Here is a 14,257-nt window from a genome sequence, read left to right as displayed (position 1 = left end):
TAAAAATTCCAGGAGATATCAGTATTATCCAATCACATGGAAACAGTTTGGACAGGCAAGGGAGTGAGGAGAACCCATATCCATTAGCCGATGCCAACTCTTAGGAGGCTAAGAGTTCTGTGATAACAGCCCACTTTCTGAAATTGGCCTCAGTTCTCCTTTTAGAGCAGCCTTGGCCCCTGCTCTTTTCTGAGAGCCCACAGTAACTTCTTTCCTCTTCAGAGTCATAAAATAATATGTACCTTCTGATGAGCTGTCAAGTACTTTGCAACTACCTTCTAGTCATTATTAGCTACTAAAGAAGCAAATCTTCTTTTCACATAGAATACTAACACAGCAGTTCCATGGGGCAAGAATGTAAGATTTTTAACTGGAGGATTGGAGAAAATAATCATCTGAATTTGGTTAAATAATTGCTTTTCCTCATTTCTGCTCCTCTGCATCATGATTTCTAAAGACTTGTCCGACAGTTCTTGGTCTTATCACATCCCGTGTCAGCATGCTGCAACAACTGTATGACTATTTATGTAGAAGTGATGTTAGGAAGTGTTTTGGTGTTAAGGGTTGTCTTTCCTGACGTGTGCTTTTTTTCCCCACCCCTCATCCTCTCCCAGGTGGAAAAGATACGTCAAGTCAAAGCTAAGTCGCTCTACTTGCAAGTTGAAAAGTTACGTCAGAACCTAAATAAGCTGGACAACACTATCAGTGCTGTTCAGCAGGTCCTGGAGGAAGGCCGTACCATAGATATTCTTCTGGCCCGGGACCGCATGCTGGCTCAGGTGCAGGAGCTCAAGAATGTGAGAGGCCTTCTGCAGCCACAGGAGGATGACAGGATCATGTTCACACCCCCTGACCAGGCGTTGTATATGGCCATTAAATCAATGGGCTTTGTTAGTAGTGGGGCTTTTGCTCCTCTGACCAAAGCCACTGGGGAAGGCCTCAAGCGTGCACTGCAGGGCAAAGTAGCCTCTTTCACAGTTATAGGCTATGACCATGATGGTGAGCCTCGCCTTTCAGGAGGTGACATGATTTCTGCAGTGGTAATGGGCCCAGATGGAAATCTGTTTGGGGCAGATGTCAGTGATCAGCAGAACGGAACCTACCTGGTCAGCTACCGTCCGCAGCTAGAGGGAGAGCATCTGGTGTCTGTGATGATGTGCAACCAACACATTGAGAACAGCCCCTTCAAAGTTGTGGTGAAATCTGGGCGCAGCTACATAGGTATTGGGCTACCCGGGCTCTCGTTTGGCAGTGAAGGAGACAGCGATGGGAAACTCTGCCGCCCCTGGGGGGTTAGTGTAGACAAAGAAGGCTACATCATCGTGGCTGACCGCAGCAATAACCGTATCCAGGTGTTCAAACCATGTGGGACTTTCCATCACAAGTTTGGCACGCTAGGTTCCCGGCCTGGCCAGTTCGATCGTCCCGCTGGTGTGGCCTGTGACGTCTCACGCCGGATCGTCGTGGCTGACAAGGACAATCATCGCATCCAGATTTTCACATTTGAGGGGCAGTTCATTCTGAAGTTCGGGGAGAAAGGAACAAAGAATGGGCAATTCAATTACCCGTGGGATGTGGCCGTCAACGCAGAGGGCAAAATCCTGGTCTCTGACACAAGGAACCATCGCGTTCAGTTGTTCGGGCCTGATGGTGTGTTTCTTAACAAGTATGGCTTTGAAGGGGCACTCTGGAAGCACTTTGATTCCCCCAGAGGTGTGACTTTCAATCACGAGGGCCACTTGGTAGTGACAGACTTCAACAACCATCGCCTTCTGGTCATCCATGCAGATTGCCAGTCAGCACGCTTTCTGGGCTCGGAGGGAAGCGGGAACGGCCAGTTCCTGCGCCCTCAGGGAGTGGCGGTGGATCAAGAGGGGCGCATCATTGTGGCCGATTCCAGGAACCACCGGGTGCAGATATTCGAGTCCAATGGTAGCTTTTTATGCAAGTTCGGCACTCAGGGAAGCGGCTTTGGTCAGATGGACCGTCCTTCAGGTATAGCTGTCACCCCTGATGGCATGATTGTTGTGGTCGACTTTGGAAACAATCGAATTCTCGTCTTCTAATCGGTGTTTGAATTTGGAAGAAACTGTCTCAGGGAAATTCTTCGAAGAAAAAATGAAAAAATACAACGTTGATTCAAACCTACCTCATCTTTAATTTTTTTACAGATGAATGTACTTATCTTTTCTGCAGGGAGTGAGCCTGTAAAGTTAAATTCTATCTACCTCATTGTCCTCCCTTCCCTCCCCGGTTTCTCTCCCCCGCTCCCCATCCCAACACGCTCGCAGTTCAGAAAATTTTACCTCTCCCCTGATGGGGTTTCATGCACAAACATGTGTTGCTGTGCACATTAGGTGGTTTGTGTGGTGAATTCCGTAGGCTAAGCCAAAAAGGCTCTATATCACTTTTTTTAATGGAGAAAATGATAGTAGATATTTGTAGAGAACTTGTGTTCCTGACCATACTGCATTTCTGTGGGTGGGGACATGGGAGGGGGGATATGTTTTTTTTTTGAATTGCTGCTGCAGCAGAGAACTTTTTCCTGTTCTCCTTTTTATACCTCAGTGTGTTTGATTTACTGGTGAGCACAGCGTTTTGTTCCCAGAAGACTTTGAACGTTTTGTGGAAGTGAGTGGGATTCACTCGCCAGGAAGAGTGAGTTTGCATCTTTTTGGCATTTCTGTGTATTTTTTTCTGAAACACAGTAATCCAACAGCACAAAGAGAAGCTGATGAAAATGCACAATTTTTTTTGAGTTGAAACCAAATTGTTCATTTTAGTGGCTTAGTACAGTTGTTGTGAAGTTTAGACAAAAAAGCAACACTTTCTTTAATGTAACCTGTTTTTGAGGTGTTTTTTTTTTACCCCTTTCACCTGAAAGCTAAATTAGTTTATAAAAAAAAGTTAGTTTCTTTTATCAATATGTGCGCCTAATCTGGGTAACAGAGGTTACAGGGGGCACTGAAGCAAGGAAAAATCAACCCTTGATTTATGTTCTTGAGAAACGACTGGGTTTTTTTTCTTCCTCCCCATAGAGAGCCTTTAAGAAAAAAAAAGTTCAGTGGATTTGTTAGAACAGAAGTGGTACCTTTTCCCAAAATTAAGAAATAAGCACAGCTTTGGAGATTCAGGGTGAGTTTTGGAGAATTCAAGTCTCTTAAGTTTAGAGGGTTGCAATAACTTTATCAGTGACAGATACGACTTTTTTCATCTTCTGTCTTCCCCAGAGAGCTGAACTGGAGAAGTCCAGAAGCTCTGCTTTAGTTTTTAGGGTGGGGGTGAGCCTGTGGCTCCATGTAGTTCTTGCTACAGATCAAAGTGAAAAGCTATGAGTTCCAGCCTAAGGCAAACTGCATCAAGATGAAAATTTGCTTTTTTTTTTTTATTTTTATTTTTTATTTTTTTATTTTCCAGGGCAGTACCAAAGAATTCTGTGTAAAATAACCGAATATGATCCTTAAAAGTTTGGAGGCGGGGGGGAAATGAGCCCTTTCAGGGATATAAAAATTGCTTTTTTGAGAAGCAGAAACTTTCTGGGAGAACAGAGATCTTTCTAACATACCAAGGACTTTGAGTCCCTCGGAAGTTTTAGTTTTATTCTTTTTTTCCAGTTCCCATTTGGCTGTTAGTGCAGATGTGGTTTCTAGAGCTGTCTCTTTACCCTCTGGATAAGACATTCAGTGGCAATGGTTTGAAGTAGGGAATGGGGCTTTTCTGTCACTCGTTGATGGAAGGATTATCCAGTCTTTGCCTCAGAAATGCTTTGGGATCTACATTACTGCTTGCAAGAGAAGGTCTCTGATATATAGGCATGGTCACTATGAAAGTCTGAAGGGCCTTAACCATCCTCGGAGCAAAGGGTTCATCCCGCTGCCAGCTGCCATGCACAAAGGTGTCCTGAGATTGAAAGGCTCTTTACAAATTTGTGAGAAATCACAAGGTGCACTTTCCTTCTTGCTGCTTTTCCCCTCCAAGGAGTGTTTGACTTTCTGGGTTTTGTAGAAATCCTGATGTGTTGCATACAGACCTCCTTCTCTTAAGGGAGGCTTAAACTAAAGGACCAGAAAGAAACAGATTCAACAAGATGGCAAAACCTCTTTTAAAAGAAGGGTAAGGAAAAACACCTAAATTAAATAAGAAGTAACTGTGCTGCCTTTCAGCCAAAGCCTCGAGGAAGCAAACTCTTCAAAGCAGTGTGTTTCAGCTGGGCTTAATCTTAGGATAGCATGGTTTAAAAATAGTCTTCAAAAGGATAATCTTTTATACAGATGTCTGTCATTAAACTTGTGTGGCCACTCAACATATGGGTATGAGAGAAACCTAATTTACCTTCAGCTTCAAGTTCTACTTGTGTCCATGCCTCCCTTCTTGGGGGTGGCCAACATTTGTGGCAGATGTCCCTGTTTGTTTTGTATTATTCAGTCCAAGAATTATTTGAAGTTTGGGCTGTGAAAATGAATACCCTGCAAGATCTAGATACCAAAGAAAATGGGTTTAAAAAGCTTTAATATTTAGTTTGCAGTGTCCTTGCATTTATCCTGTCATGTCTTAATAAAAATGCCGGGTCTATTAATATCTTGACCTGAGCGGCTGCCAGTGTTTAGAGCGTTCTAGAAATGCTCTTTTGCTTTAATGCTTGTTGGGTTCTCCCCTTCTCTGGGGCTGGGAGAAGGGAATTGTTTTCCAGGCATTAAAAAAAAAAAAAAAAGGCTAAGTGTGTGTTCACCCTTGTGTTGAACAGCAGAAACATTCTTGCCTCTCTCCAGCCTGCACTGTGTAGAAGGTGACGTAGAAGTCGCCCTCTGCTATTTTGTATGGAGCCATTGCACAAACCACCAGTCCAGCTCCCTCAGGAAGAGGAGTGACTTCAACTTCTTAAGTTGCTGTCTGCTTAATCAGTGGATTTGCTGACAAACAACAAAACCATTAGGCCTCACATGTCGGGGAGCTTTTTTGTTTTAAAAACACTACTGTGTAGCTACGCAGAATAATTGCGGATCTTTGTCGTAGTGCTAAGCACGCTTGGTCTCATTGAAAAGCAGTAGTGTAGCTTATAAAATGGAGTGTTTTATATGCAATGAAAATAAGCAACAATAAATAAACAAGTTCAATGCCAACAGCAGATGCCCCATAGGAGCTTTTAGAAAGTAATATACAATGAATTAACGAGACTCAAACCTTGCTTTTTTCCCATGTATGTTCCTGGGCTGTGTGTGTTCTAAGGTTAATGCCTCAGTATCATAACATACACGGTGAAAGTGCATGGGGGGAAAAAAAAGCAAGGCTTTGAAGCTGGATTGCAAACCAAACAAGCCGAAGTGTTCGGAGTAATCTTCTGAACCAGTGGAGGTGGCATGGAGAAGGCCGAGGTGAGCTTGTGCCTCTTTCTCTTAGCTCTAGCACTGGCGAACAAGAGATGTGGGTAACAGACCTGTTGACTAGAACTCCCAAAGGAATTCCACCTTGCTAGGTTAAACCGGTGGCTCTCGGTAAACTTGCTTGACAATGTTATCAGCAGTCAGTATGGCTGCTCCAGGGTCAGCCTGGGAAGCAATCTTGTTCTTTCTCAGTTAAGCAGGAACTTCAGCACCAAGCTGAAGCAGATACAGTACTTGATAATGCAGCTCCTTCAGATAATTCACTCCTTTTGTTTCGTACCTTTTAAATAGCTTAAAGGAAGCCCATAACTGTAAAGTAAGTGAGCAAAGGAGGACAACACCTGAAAACTGATGCATATTGGGGCCAGACATAACTAAGGTGAGGGAAGGAAGAACGAGGCGCTTGGGTGTAGCGTTCCCTTAGAATTGCAGGAAAATGGGCCCGGTCTGTTTTGTTACAGTGAAACCAAAATCAAAACTGAAGAGTGCAGATAGGTAGTCTTATCTGGCTGTATCTTTGATCATAAAATTTCTTTATTCAGTTCAGGTTTAAGAGAAATCGTGCCAAAGTGTTTTGTTTATTTTTTTTAAAGGAGTGTAAGCCAAACGGTGCCAAAAGGTGAGAGGTATTTAAAAATAGAGAGATATTTAGACACAGTTTGGAACTGTATAAAAATGAACACTGGTACTTGTGTTAGACAAATATTGTACCTTTTGGTCTTCAAGTCCTTGGGAGTTTGAAACCCAGTCCGATGTGGTACAAGATGCACAACGAGAGATGCCACTATCTTTTTCTTGAAGTTCTACCTCACTTTGCAGAAGTGAATCATCTACCTCAATTTAGCATCAGACAGGTTTGAGAAATAGCTGAGAAATCTGCCTTGGGAAAGGATTCATCCTGCTTTTTGGACAGGCATTTAATTGAAACAGATAGTGTATACAATATGATGACTTCTTGCTTTTGTTGGCGTTTTTCTACCTGCCCGTGGAAATGGTAAGCTGCCCTTGCTAGGGAATCTGTAAATGAAACCAAAGGTTCGTTTCTTCTGGCAAACAGGACTAAGATACCTGAAACACTTGAGTTTGTTCCGTTTTCACTACTAAGTATGGAGATGTAAACTTCATTCAGTATTATGACACTACTGGCTGACATACTCCTTGTCCATTTACAGTGTTCTTACGTCTTTAAGACCTTTAGGTCTTCTCTCTACAAGAGAAACTTTTATGCACACCTCCAAGTATGTCCTGTTCCTGTTTGGACAGACTGATGCGATGGTTGCTGTAATCACAGTGCTATACCAAATGCTCAAAGGGAATCCGGATACTGATTTTTTTTTAGACTTGGTGATTATATCAGTAGCTTTCTTGACACAATGGGATTTTTTCCACCATGACAAAGCAACCAAGTTCCTATTCCTGGAGGGCGATTTAAGTTCAGATATTGTCAGAAGAGGCTGTTGAAAACCAGTATGTTGGGTTTTTACGCAACTTTAATAGTGACATGCAGCGTGCCCCTTGCTTTACCTGTGAAGTCGCAGAAGCACATTTTCAGATCGCTGTATTGGAAGATCTCTTTTCTTCCTCCGCTCGCATGTGGGGGGTGACAGAAGCGGGTACGGAAACTCCCTAATATTGTTGGGCTGTGTTGGGTTTGGTAAATGTTATGGTGGAAAATGTACATTGATGTCTCTAAGTGATCTTACGGGTTGACGAGCCAGAGTGGCATCTTTTCCATCATTGTTTAACCAATAGTGGTTCTAAAAATGCTTTGTGTACCTGCATGGTCTTAGACCTTCTATTAATGATTGTATCAACTTACAAACTCAGGTAGATAATTTTTTAAGCTCTTTTCATAGAGCCTTACTGACTGAATGTTAAGTGTCTGTGTAGTGACGTAGCTGAGTAACTTCCTTTTGAGCTACCAGACTAGTTAAAAAAGAATAAAAGTCCTTTTATAGGTTTGTAGAGTCCTTTTCAGACAGCGTAGTAGTTTTTCCTTCCGAGGGAGAGATGTCTGTTTCTGGGTTTTGTTTTTAGTTTCTTTTCTAAGACGACTGAGAAGTTTTTAACTAGGTTGTAAGGTGTGGTTAGTCACCGGCGTTGGTGGGGGGTTCTTACTGTATGTGGCCTGTCGTGCTGCGCATCACCTGTCACGTGCCGCCTGGCTTCCTCGGGTAGAAATGGGAAGCCCGGAACAACATGGAGGTCGCTCACTTGAAGCTTGTGCGTGACAAATCGCGTTTAATTTAATCTCTCCTCCTTTAATTGACTGTAGAGTACGGCCCCATCGTACAAAACTTCATTACCGGGGCGTAACATGTTGCCTCGACGCGGGCTTGTATCGGGGCCCAGAATGGTTTTGTCAGCCCTTGAATGTCGGGCATCTTGAGACAATTGGGTTTGTAGTTTCCTGTTCTGCTGCAGTTGTTCTCCTTCTCCTTTAGTGATTAATCATGCTGCTCTCCTCATAATAATACAAACGTCTCAGCAGGACAGACAGTGCTCGGCTTTTAATGAGCTGCTCAGAGCTTTTATATCTAATGGATAATGAAACAGGCTGTGACAAGAACCTCCGTGCTCCAAACAGGGCATCGCATTTCTACTTGGACAAAAGGCAGCGTTTGAGATGCGGGGCGTTGAGTACTGCGGAAAGGAAAGCGTGACAGGTTATGTGCTAACTTTTACGTAGGATAAGTGAGCAAAACGTTAGAACTTTTTGTGTTACTGGAGGCTTCTGAATGTATCTCTGTGGTCCATAGGGAAGGCTGAAGGATGTAGCAAGGAGATGATGTATCAGCTACTGGCAGCCTTAAAACAAAGTCAGTGTCTCTCTGGACTTTAAAATGTTCCTATGCAGTTTATTTTATTTTTGTTTAATCAAATAAATGTGAGGAGTTTTTTTCATGGCAAATCCGTGTGTGTGTTTTTCTGTATTAATCAGTGAAGTCTTCTGTCAGGATGCAAAAGAAAGCGAGCAGGCTGCCTCGTGGCTATGAGCCTGCCTGTCTGCGGCCGGTGATGCTGCCGCGGTACTACTGAGATAACTACTGAAAACCTGAACTGGAGGCACGGCCCTGAAAGGGGAGGAGGAGGAGTGTGAGGTGCTACGGAGAGGCGTAAGTCGCGGTGCAGTTTCCTTCTGCGGTGGGGACGGGAGCCTGGGACGTGCTGGGCTCGGTGACTCGCTTGGGCCGCTCTTCACGTCCAGCCCAGCGCTGCCCCTCGTCTGGGAGCTGCCCCCGGCCCTGACCCCTCGCTGTGAGGAAGCCGCAGCGTCCCGCAGCCGCTCCGGCCGGTGCGGCCCCGAGGGCAGAGGCGCAGCCATCGTCCTGCAGCGGGGCTGATGGGCGCTGCGATGAGAGCTCCGGGCGGGGACGGGGACGCAGGCTGCACCCCCAGCCGGGGCAGTGCTGCATGCCTGCGGGCGTCGCGCTGCGGTTTTGCATGTGAATGCGCCGCATTCCTTAGGGGGCTGGGAAGGGCTGGGAAGAATCCTCTCCATTCAGGACGTGGGACCACACAGCAAGCGGCTCGGACCTTTTTGTACGGAATCGGTCAGTCTGCTTTGACGTGAACCACGCAGCGGCACTGGGGCTCCCCCCGTTACAGAAAGGTGATACCGATCCACCCCGACTGCTCCCCCCCTACCTGGGGACAGCGTTGGGTGCCACTCCTACACCAACCGACAGAAACGTGACGTACCCATTGGCTCAGCACTCTGACAACCTCAAGGAAGACCCAGGGCTGGCTGGTACCCAAATGGAAAGGCTGTGCCAAAGCGTGCCGCTGCACTGCTTCAGCCTTTATCCTACGTGAAGGGAGGGGTGCATGTAGCCACACTGCACCTTATGCCTTGTTTAACAGACTGATACAGTGCCATTACCAGCAGCTGTGGCTTTTTCCCATTTAACATCTTGGGTACTGGGTGTCCCCTATTTGCCCCCAACTGGAGCAAGCTCACGTGCACATTCCTATGAGCAGGACTTTCAGGCTTCCCCTCCCCAGCAGCCAGATAGCTCTGTGACCTTCCCTGCTGGGGAAGGTTAGCTGGTGTGTGTGCCCCGAGGGGCCTGGAGGCAAAGTACAGTGCCCACAGTGAGCACAGCAGGAGATAAGGTGGGGTCCTGGTTCTCCCGAGGTGGCTCAGAACAGCTGAAACAGCACAAACTGGGCAGACAGGGGGCAGGGGAAACAGCTACCTGCCATGCTGGGCCCTGGTTCACTTCCCTCTAGGTTAAGGCCGAAGGTTGGATGCCTCAGCTCTCTGCCTGTGTTCACAGTAAATAAGTAAGCAAATTGTCCTCGTTCCTATTGCTGTCTGACGTTGGTCTGAGCAGAAAAGGCAGAAAAAAAACATCAGAAATAAAGATGATAGCACAAGAGAGGCACGCTGGTTGCAGGACGTGGTACAAATTCCCCTTCATGCTCAGGCTCTGTCATATCCATACCCATGAGCTTTCCCATCGAGGTGAAAACACAGCACCCATACTGCACAACTGCTGTGTCAGCATAACTTCAGATAAACAGTGTTTCCCTCACATTTACTGCTCTCCCATCTCACCCCTTCAAACAGAGCAGAGATTACACACTTAAACATGCCATTTGCCACATTACAGACCATTCGTGTTTCAAATGGATCCCAACCTCTGTTCCAACCCTTACCAACAAGACAACAGGACTGGAGACATTTAAGTGTTTTATTAAAAATTTACATAAAGGAACACACTCCAGCAATCCGGGTACGCAGATGTCCGAGGTTAAAAAAATATACAAAATCCCCAGCCCTCCCAGGAAGGGCAGCAGCGAGCTCAACAGACCCTCACTTCCTCTGCACAGCGGTGAAAGTTGGCATCTGAATGGGCTGGAGGGAGTGGACCGGCTGGAAAACGGGCTTCTTCCGCATGTCCGACAGCGTTTTCACAGAAGGGAGAAGCTGGTTTCTCTTGATGATCTGCAATGCCAGCTGAGTGTTGCCTGCAATTGAAAACAGCAATAACAGCTCTGTTGTGAGAGCAGCGATTCTTGAGCTGCGGTGTCAGTTCCCTATCAGCCCTGCAGCCAGAGCCAGCCACAAGCACGCTTCCCATTCAGCAAGGGGCTAACACGGACATGACAAGCATTGAAAAAGTCTGAAACAAGCGCAGTGCTTGATTCTACTTATGGTGAGCAGAAGACGTCAAGCTACATTTCTGAGCTGGAAGGTGCAGAGCCCCTGCTGAAGTGTGGGGCACCTCTTGTCCCTTGTGTGTACAGTGTGACGCAGGGTGAGCTGGAGCCCTCACAGTGTCACACTGAGGAAAAGTCAGGCAAGTGCCAAGGGTGTACGTAAAATACGTTCTGAAAAGAAGAAATGTCATTTTCTCCTATGTATGGCTCACCAAGCGAACAGCAATATAACCAGAAAAAAAATCTTAAAACTTCTCTAATTGTAGGAGAAAAGCAGTTAAGTTCTAAAAAGAATTTTTTGCCACCTTACCAAATACACTGCTTTCATGACAGTTTGATTTTCAGAAGAGAAGTGCCTTTCTGTTGCCACTTACAGAACAAGGTATCTCCTTAGCCCCTTTTGGTTACACTTCAAAGGGGGTGAAAAGTAAAGCCGACTTGGTACCCTCATCCACTCTGTGCTTCTTTGTTACAGAAGGAAACATCGCCAGAATTCCAACTTGGAAGCATCTTTGTAAGGAGAACTTAGTAAGCCTCAGTACTGAATACAAATGCTCAAGTCCCCTGCATCCCTGTGATGTGAGACGCCTGAAGGAACCTTGGTTCCTTCACACCTGAGTGAACCTTGGTTCACCTAAAAGGGAACCAAAGGCACTGAGCAGTCAGCTCACACTGCAGAACACAAGTGCAAGATTTCCTGCTTCCTATTATATAGATTTATTTTTTGAAATGTTTTCATGAAAAGGATGGATTTGGAAGAGAGCTATCAAAGTTATGAGCTTTGTTAGAGTACTCGCTACACAGCCTTTGAGAAAGCTCCTCTGCAAAACTTGGATTTGAGCTGTTGCCTTTTAACGGAAAGCCTTTCAAGCCCTCTTTTTATAGTATAAGCTCCATTCCAGATTACTGAAACTCTCTAGGACTGCTGGCTTCTGCACAAAGTGTAAAAGATTTCAGCTCAGAAGATGCATGGTTAGGAAGTCAGCAGCATGTAAGAGCAGGAGGGTTCTGCAGGCCTAGCAGCAGGAATTGCCAGCCAAGTACCAACATCCCCTGCCTTCTACCAAGACACAAACTGCTATGAAGCCATAAAACAAACAAACATAAACAGAAAAAAACCCCGTGCGTTCGCAAGCAATTGCTCCATGGAGATGAGGGTGCAGAGATCCATAGGCAGATCCGTGTCAGCATAAAATGGAGACAGCACCTGAAGGGCATCGTTCAGAATCCTGGCAGAACTCTGATGACAGCTCTGGTCCTTCTCATAAATCCCAAATCAGGACTGACACAACATTTTAAAACGTTATGGATGTGTTCTACAACTTTGGCTACGTTAGTCATAGGCTTCAAGGAAAGATGATAAAAATGCCAGAAGTTGCATTCAACACTGCAGCTTACACATTAAGTTAGCGGTTTTGATGTCAGGAAAAGAAGAGAAAAGGAATAAAATTCTTTACCATTCTGTAACTCCAGATACACGGCCAGCAGGATGGCCTCCGGAGGGATCTCCTTGGGGTGGATCAGTGAAGCAGCCTGATTGAGAAAAAGAGGGTGAGGAGAACAAGTGCTTAAGAGAAAGGCCCAGCTCAAAGAGTGCCCCTTGAGCAGACCCTGACCACCACCTTGCCTAACAAAAACTGATCTTTCATCATGCAAAACTTTTCAAACTAATATACTCCGTTAGGTTTATTTCCTGCGAGGAGAGACTGAAAGATTGTCTGCCTTGCAAGATTGCTTCACGCTAATTAGTAGCACCATCTGCTGTACACTTCTGTCAGTATGAGTCTGTCATTCTTGGGCCAACCTGCAACTTCCTGCCGAGAGGTGAAGGTAACCTCCACTGCTCCAAAGTTCAAAGTTAAGAAGGATCATCTTAAGCTTTCCATATACTAATATTTTTCACCCACAAAGTTAATGATGCTGTCTTCTACGCAGACACCATATCTGACTTCCTACTCTTGATGTACTGCACTGGCACACCACTGATTTCAGCTGGCTTGCAGGTACGTCCCTGTGTTCCAGCTGAGCTGAGTCCTGAGCTGACCTTCAGAACAGCACAGCTCTGCAGAAGTTCCCACAGCAGCCCCCAAACTAATCCCTGCACATGGAGCCAAAGCCCTTGAGAACTTCCCTAGAATACAACAATTACTATCTAACCATTAAACAAAACAGGAGAAGTGAAATGGCTCCCTACTATTCTGCTCTTATGACATAATCTAGAAAAAAAAAAAACAGTACTGAACTGTTCACACAAGTAAGAACTTTGGAATTCCTTTATGTTACTCCTATAGATTAGTTGACAAAGGCAGAACAGAGCCACCATCTCAGCAAAGTCAACAGGTACACCTGAGCTATGAAACCATCAGGATTTGCTGTGGTCTAAATGGCACATGGTTGAAGGAAGCACATTTGTCCCTACAGCCACCTTGAGATTCGTCTTCCGTACCTGATGGAGACACTTCCGAGCTTTGTCATATTCGCTCCGCAAGCAGTAAGCGCTGCCAAGGTTAAACAGCATCATTGTTCGCGCAGATGTGACCGAGCTGGGATAACACTGGGGGGTCTGCTTGCCAGCTGCACGTAAAATGAATTATTATCATTATCTTTTATTCTGAACCACCCACATAAGTTCCTGTACTCTGCTGGATATGCTGGCTGGTACTTACAAGACTCCATTGCCTCATTCTCTCCTTTATCAGACCCTACAAATTAAAAAAAAAAAGAACAATCAAAAAATATATCATTTTCTGTCAACTTTTTCAAGGTCATTACAAAAATCATCGTCACAGGGCAGCAGATACAAATTTGCTGCTTCTTTCATGGTCTAACATTGAGGACGAAAACATCAGTCTGCCCTAGAGCAGAAGGGAGCGATGAAGTTTGAACTGCAGACATTACTGAGGTCAGAGCTGCTGTAGTCTTAACCATACAGGTGGGCCCTTGACATATTTTTCTGCTCCAGAACACACTAGCACTACAAGAAAATCACGGTACAGATGAACTATGTTCTTCCTGCTCCTGTAAATTTCACTCATACTCCAAATCCTGGTTTAGAGATTAAAAAGCTAGAAGAGAAAGTATGAAGCCCAATCTTAGCCATAACTTCTTATTTAACAAAAGGAGTTTAAAAAAAAATTAGGCTTAAACAAGCCAGAACACTAGAATACACAGTCCTACATATTTATATATTACAGAATTAGACACTCCAAAGGAATGGCAAACGTGCAAAAGATAAAGCAGGAGCTGAATCCTGTAGAAACCAGCAAAGCAACCAACCAGACCCAAATAATCTACGGTCTTAAAATGAGGTGTCTTCATCATCACTATATTTACGTAAAAGTTACAGCAGGGAGGCAACTGATAGCGCAGCCAGTTCTAATGAAGAGTGGATTCATTAACCTTGATCCTGCTCATTTGAGGAGATCCCGAGGGAAACATCGGTGACGTTCTCAGGGTTCAAGTGAGTGATGGCATCAGATATTCGGTCAAGAGAGATGAGAGCTTCTGCTGCATACAAATGCCCAAGAAACCTACAACAGTAGAGTCAGGTACAAGCGTAAGCATGATAACCCTCAAAATTCACTGCTCTCATGTAAAACAAACTGAATTCAGACTTTAACTTGAGCATCTGAAAACTACTACTAAATAAATGTTACAAATCACAAAGTTAGCTTGCTTGTGAAGTATTGTCGTAATACTCCACTCTGACA

General features: G+C 44.9%; 2 protein-coding genes across 2 annotated transcripts in view; one reads left to right on the top strand and one right to left on the bottom strand.

Moving 5' to 3' along the window:
- Positions 1-8,285, top strand: part of TRIM71 (tripartite motif containing 71) — a 58,939-nt gene extending 50,654 nt beyond the window's left edge. The window contains exon 4 of the mRNA XM_021387986.1: positions 615-8,285. Within this exon, the coding sequence (XP_021243661.1) occupies positions 615-2,066 (1,452 nt within the window). The 3' untranslated portion in view covers positions 2,067-8,285. The remainder of the gene's footprint in view (positions 1-614) is intronic.
- CNOT10 (CCR4-NOT transcription complex subunit 10) overlaps positions 10,065-14,257 on the bottom strand; it is a 28,905-nt gene continuing 24,712 nt past the window's right edge. The window contains exons 15-19 of the mRNA XM_021387389.1: positions 13,947-14,077; positions 13,214-13,249; positions 12,994-13,121; positions 12,005-12,080; positions 10,065-10,355 (exon numbers count right to left, since the gene is read on the bottom strand). Of these exons, the coding sequence (XP_021243064.1) occupies positions 10,201-10,355; positions 12,005-12,080; positions 12,994-13,121; positions 13,214-13,249; positions 13,947-14,077 (526 nt within the window). The 3' untranslated portion in view covers positions 10,065-10,200. The remainder of the gene's footprint in view (positions 10,356-12,004; positions 12,081-12,993; positions 13,122-13,213; positions 13,250-13,946; positions 14,078-14,257) is intronic.

This window comes from Numida meleagris, chromosome 2 (assembly GCF_002078875.1).
Source record: "Numida meleagris isolate 19003 breed g44 Domestic line chromosome 2, NumMel1.0, whole genome shotgun sequence".
Classification (NCBI taxonomy): domain Eukaryota; kingdom Metazoa; phylum Chordata; class Aves; order Galliformes; family Numididae; genus Numida; species Numida meleagris.
This window is presented reverse-complemented; position numbering and strand designations above follow the sequence as displayed.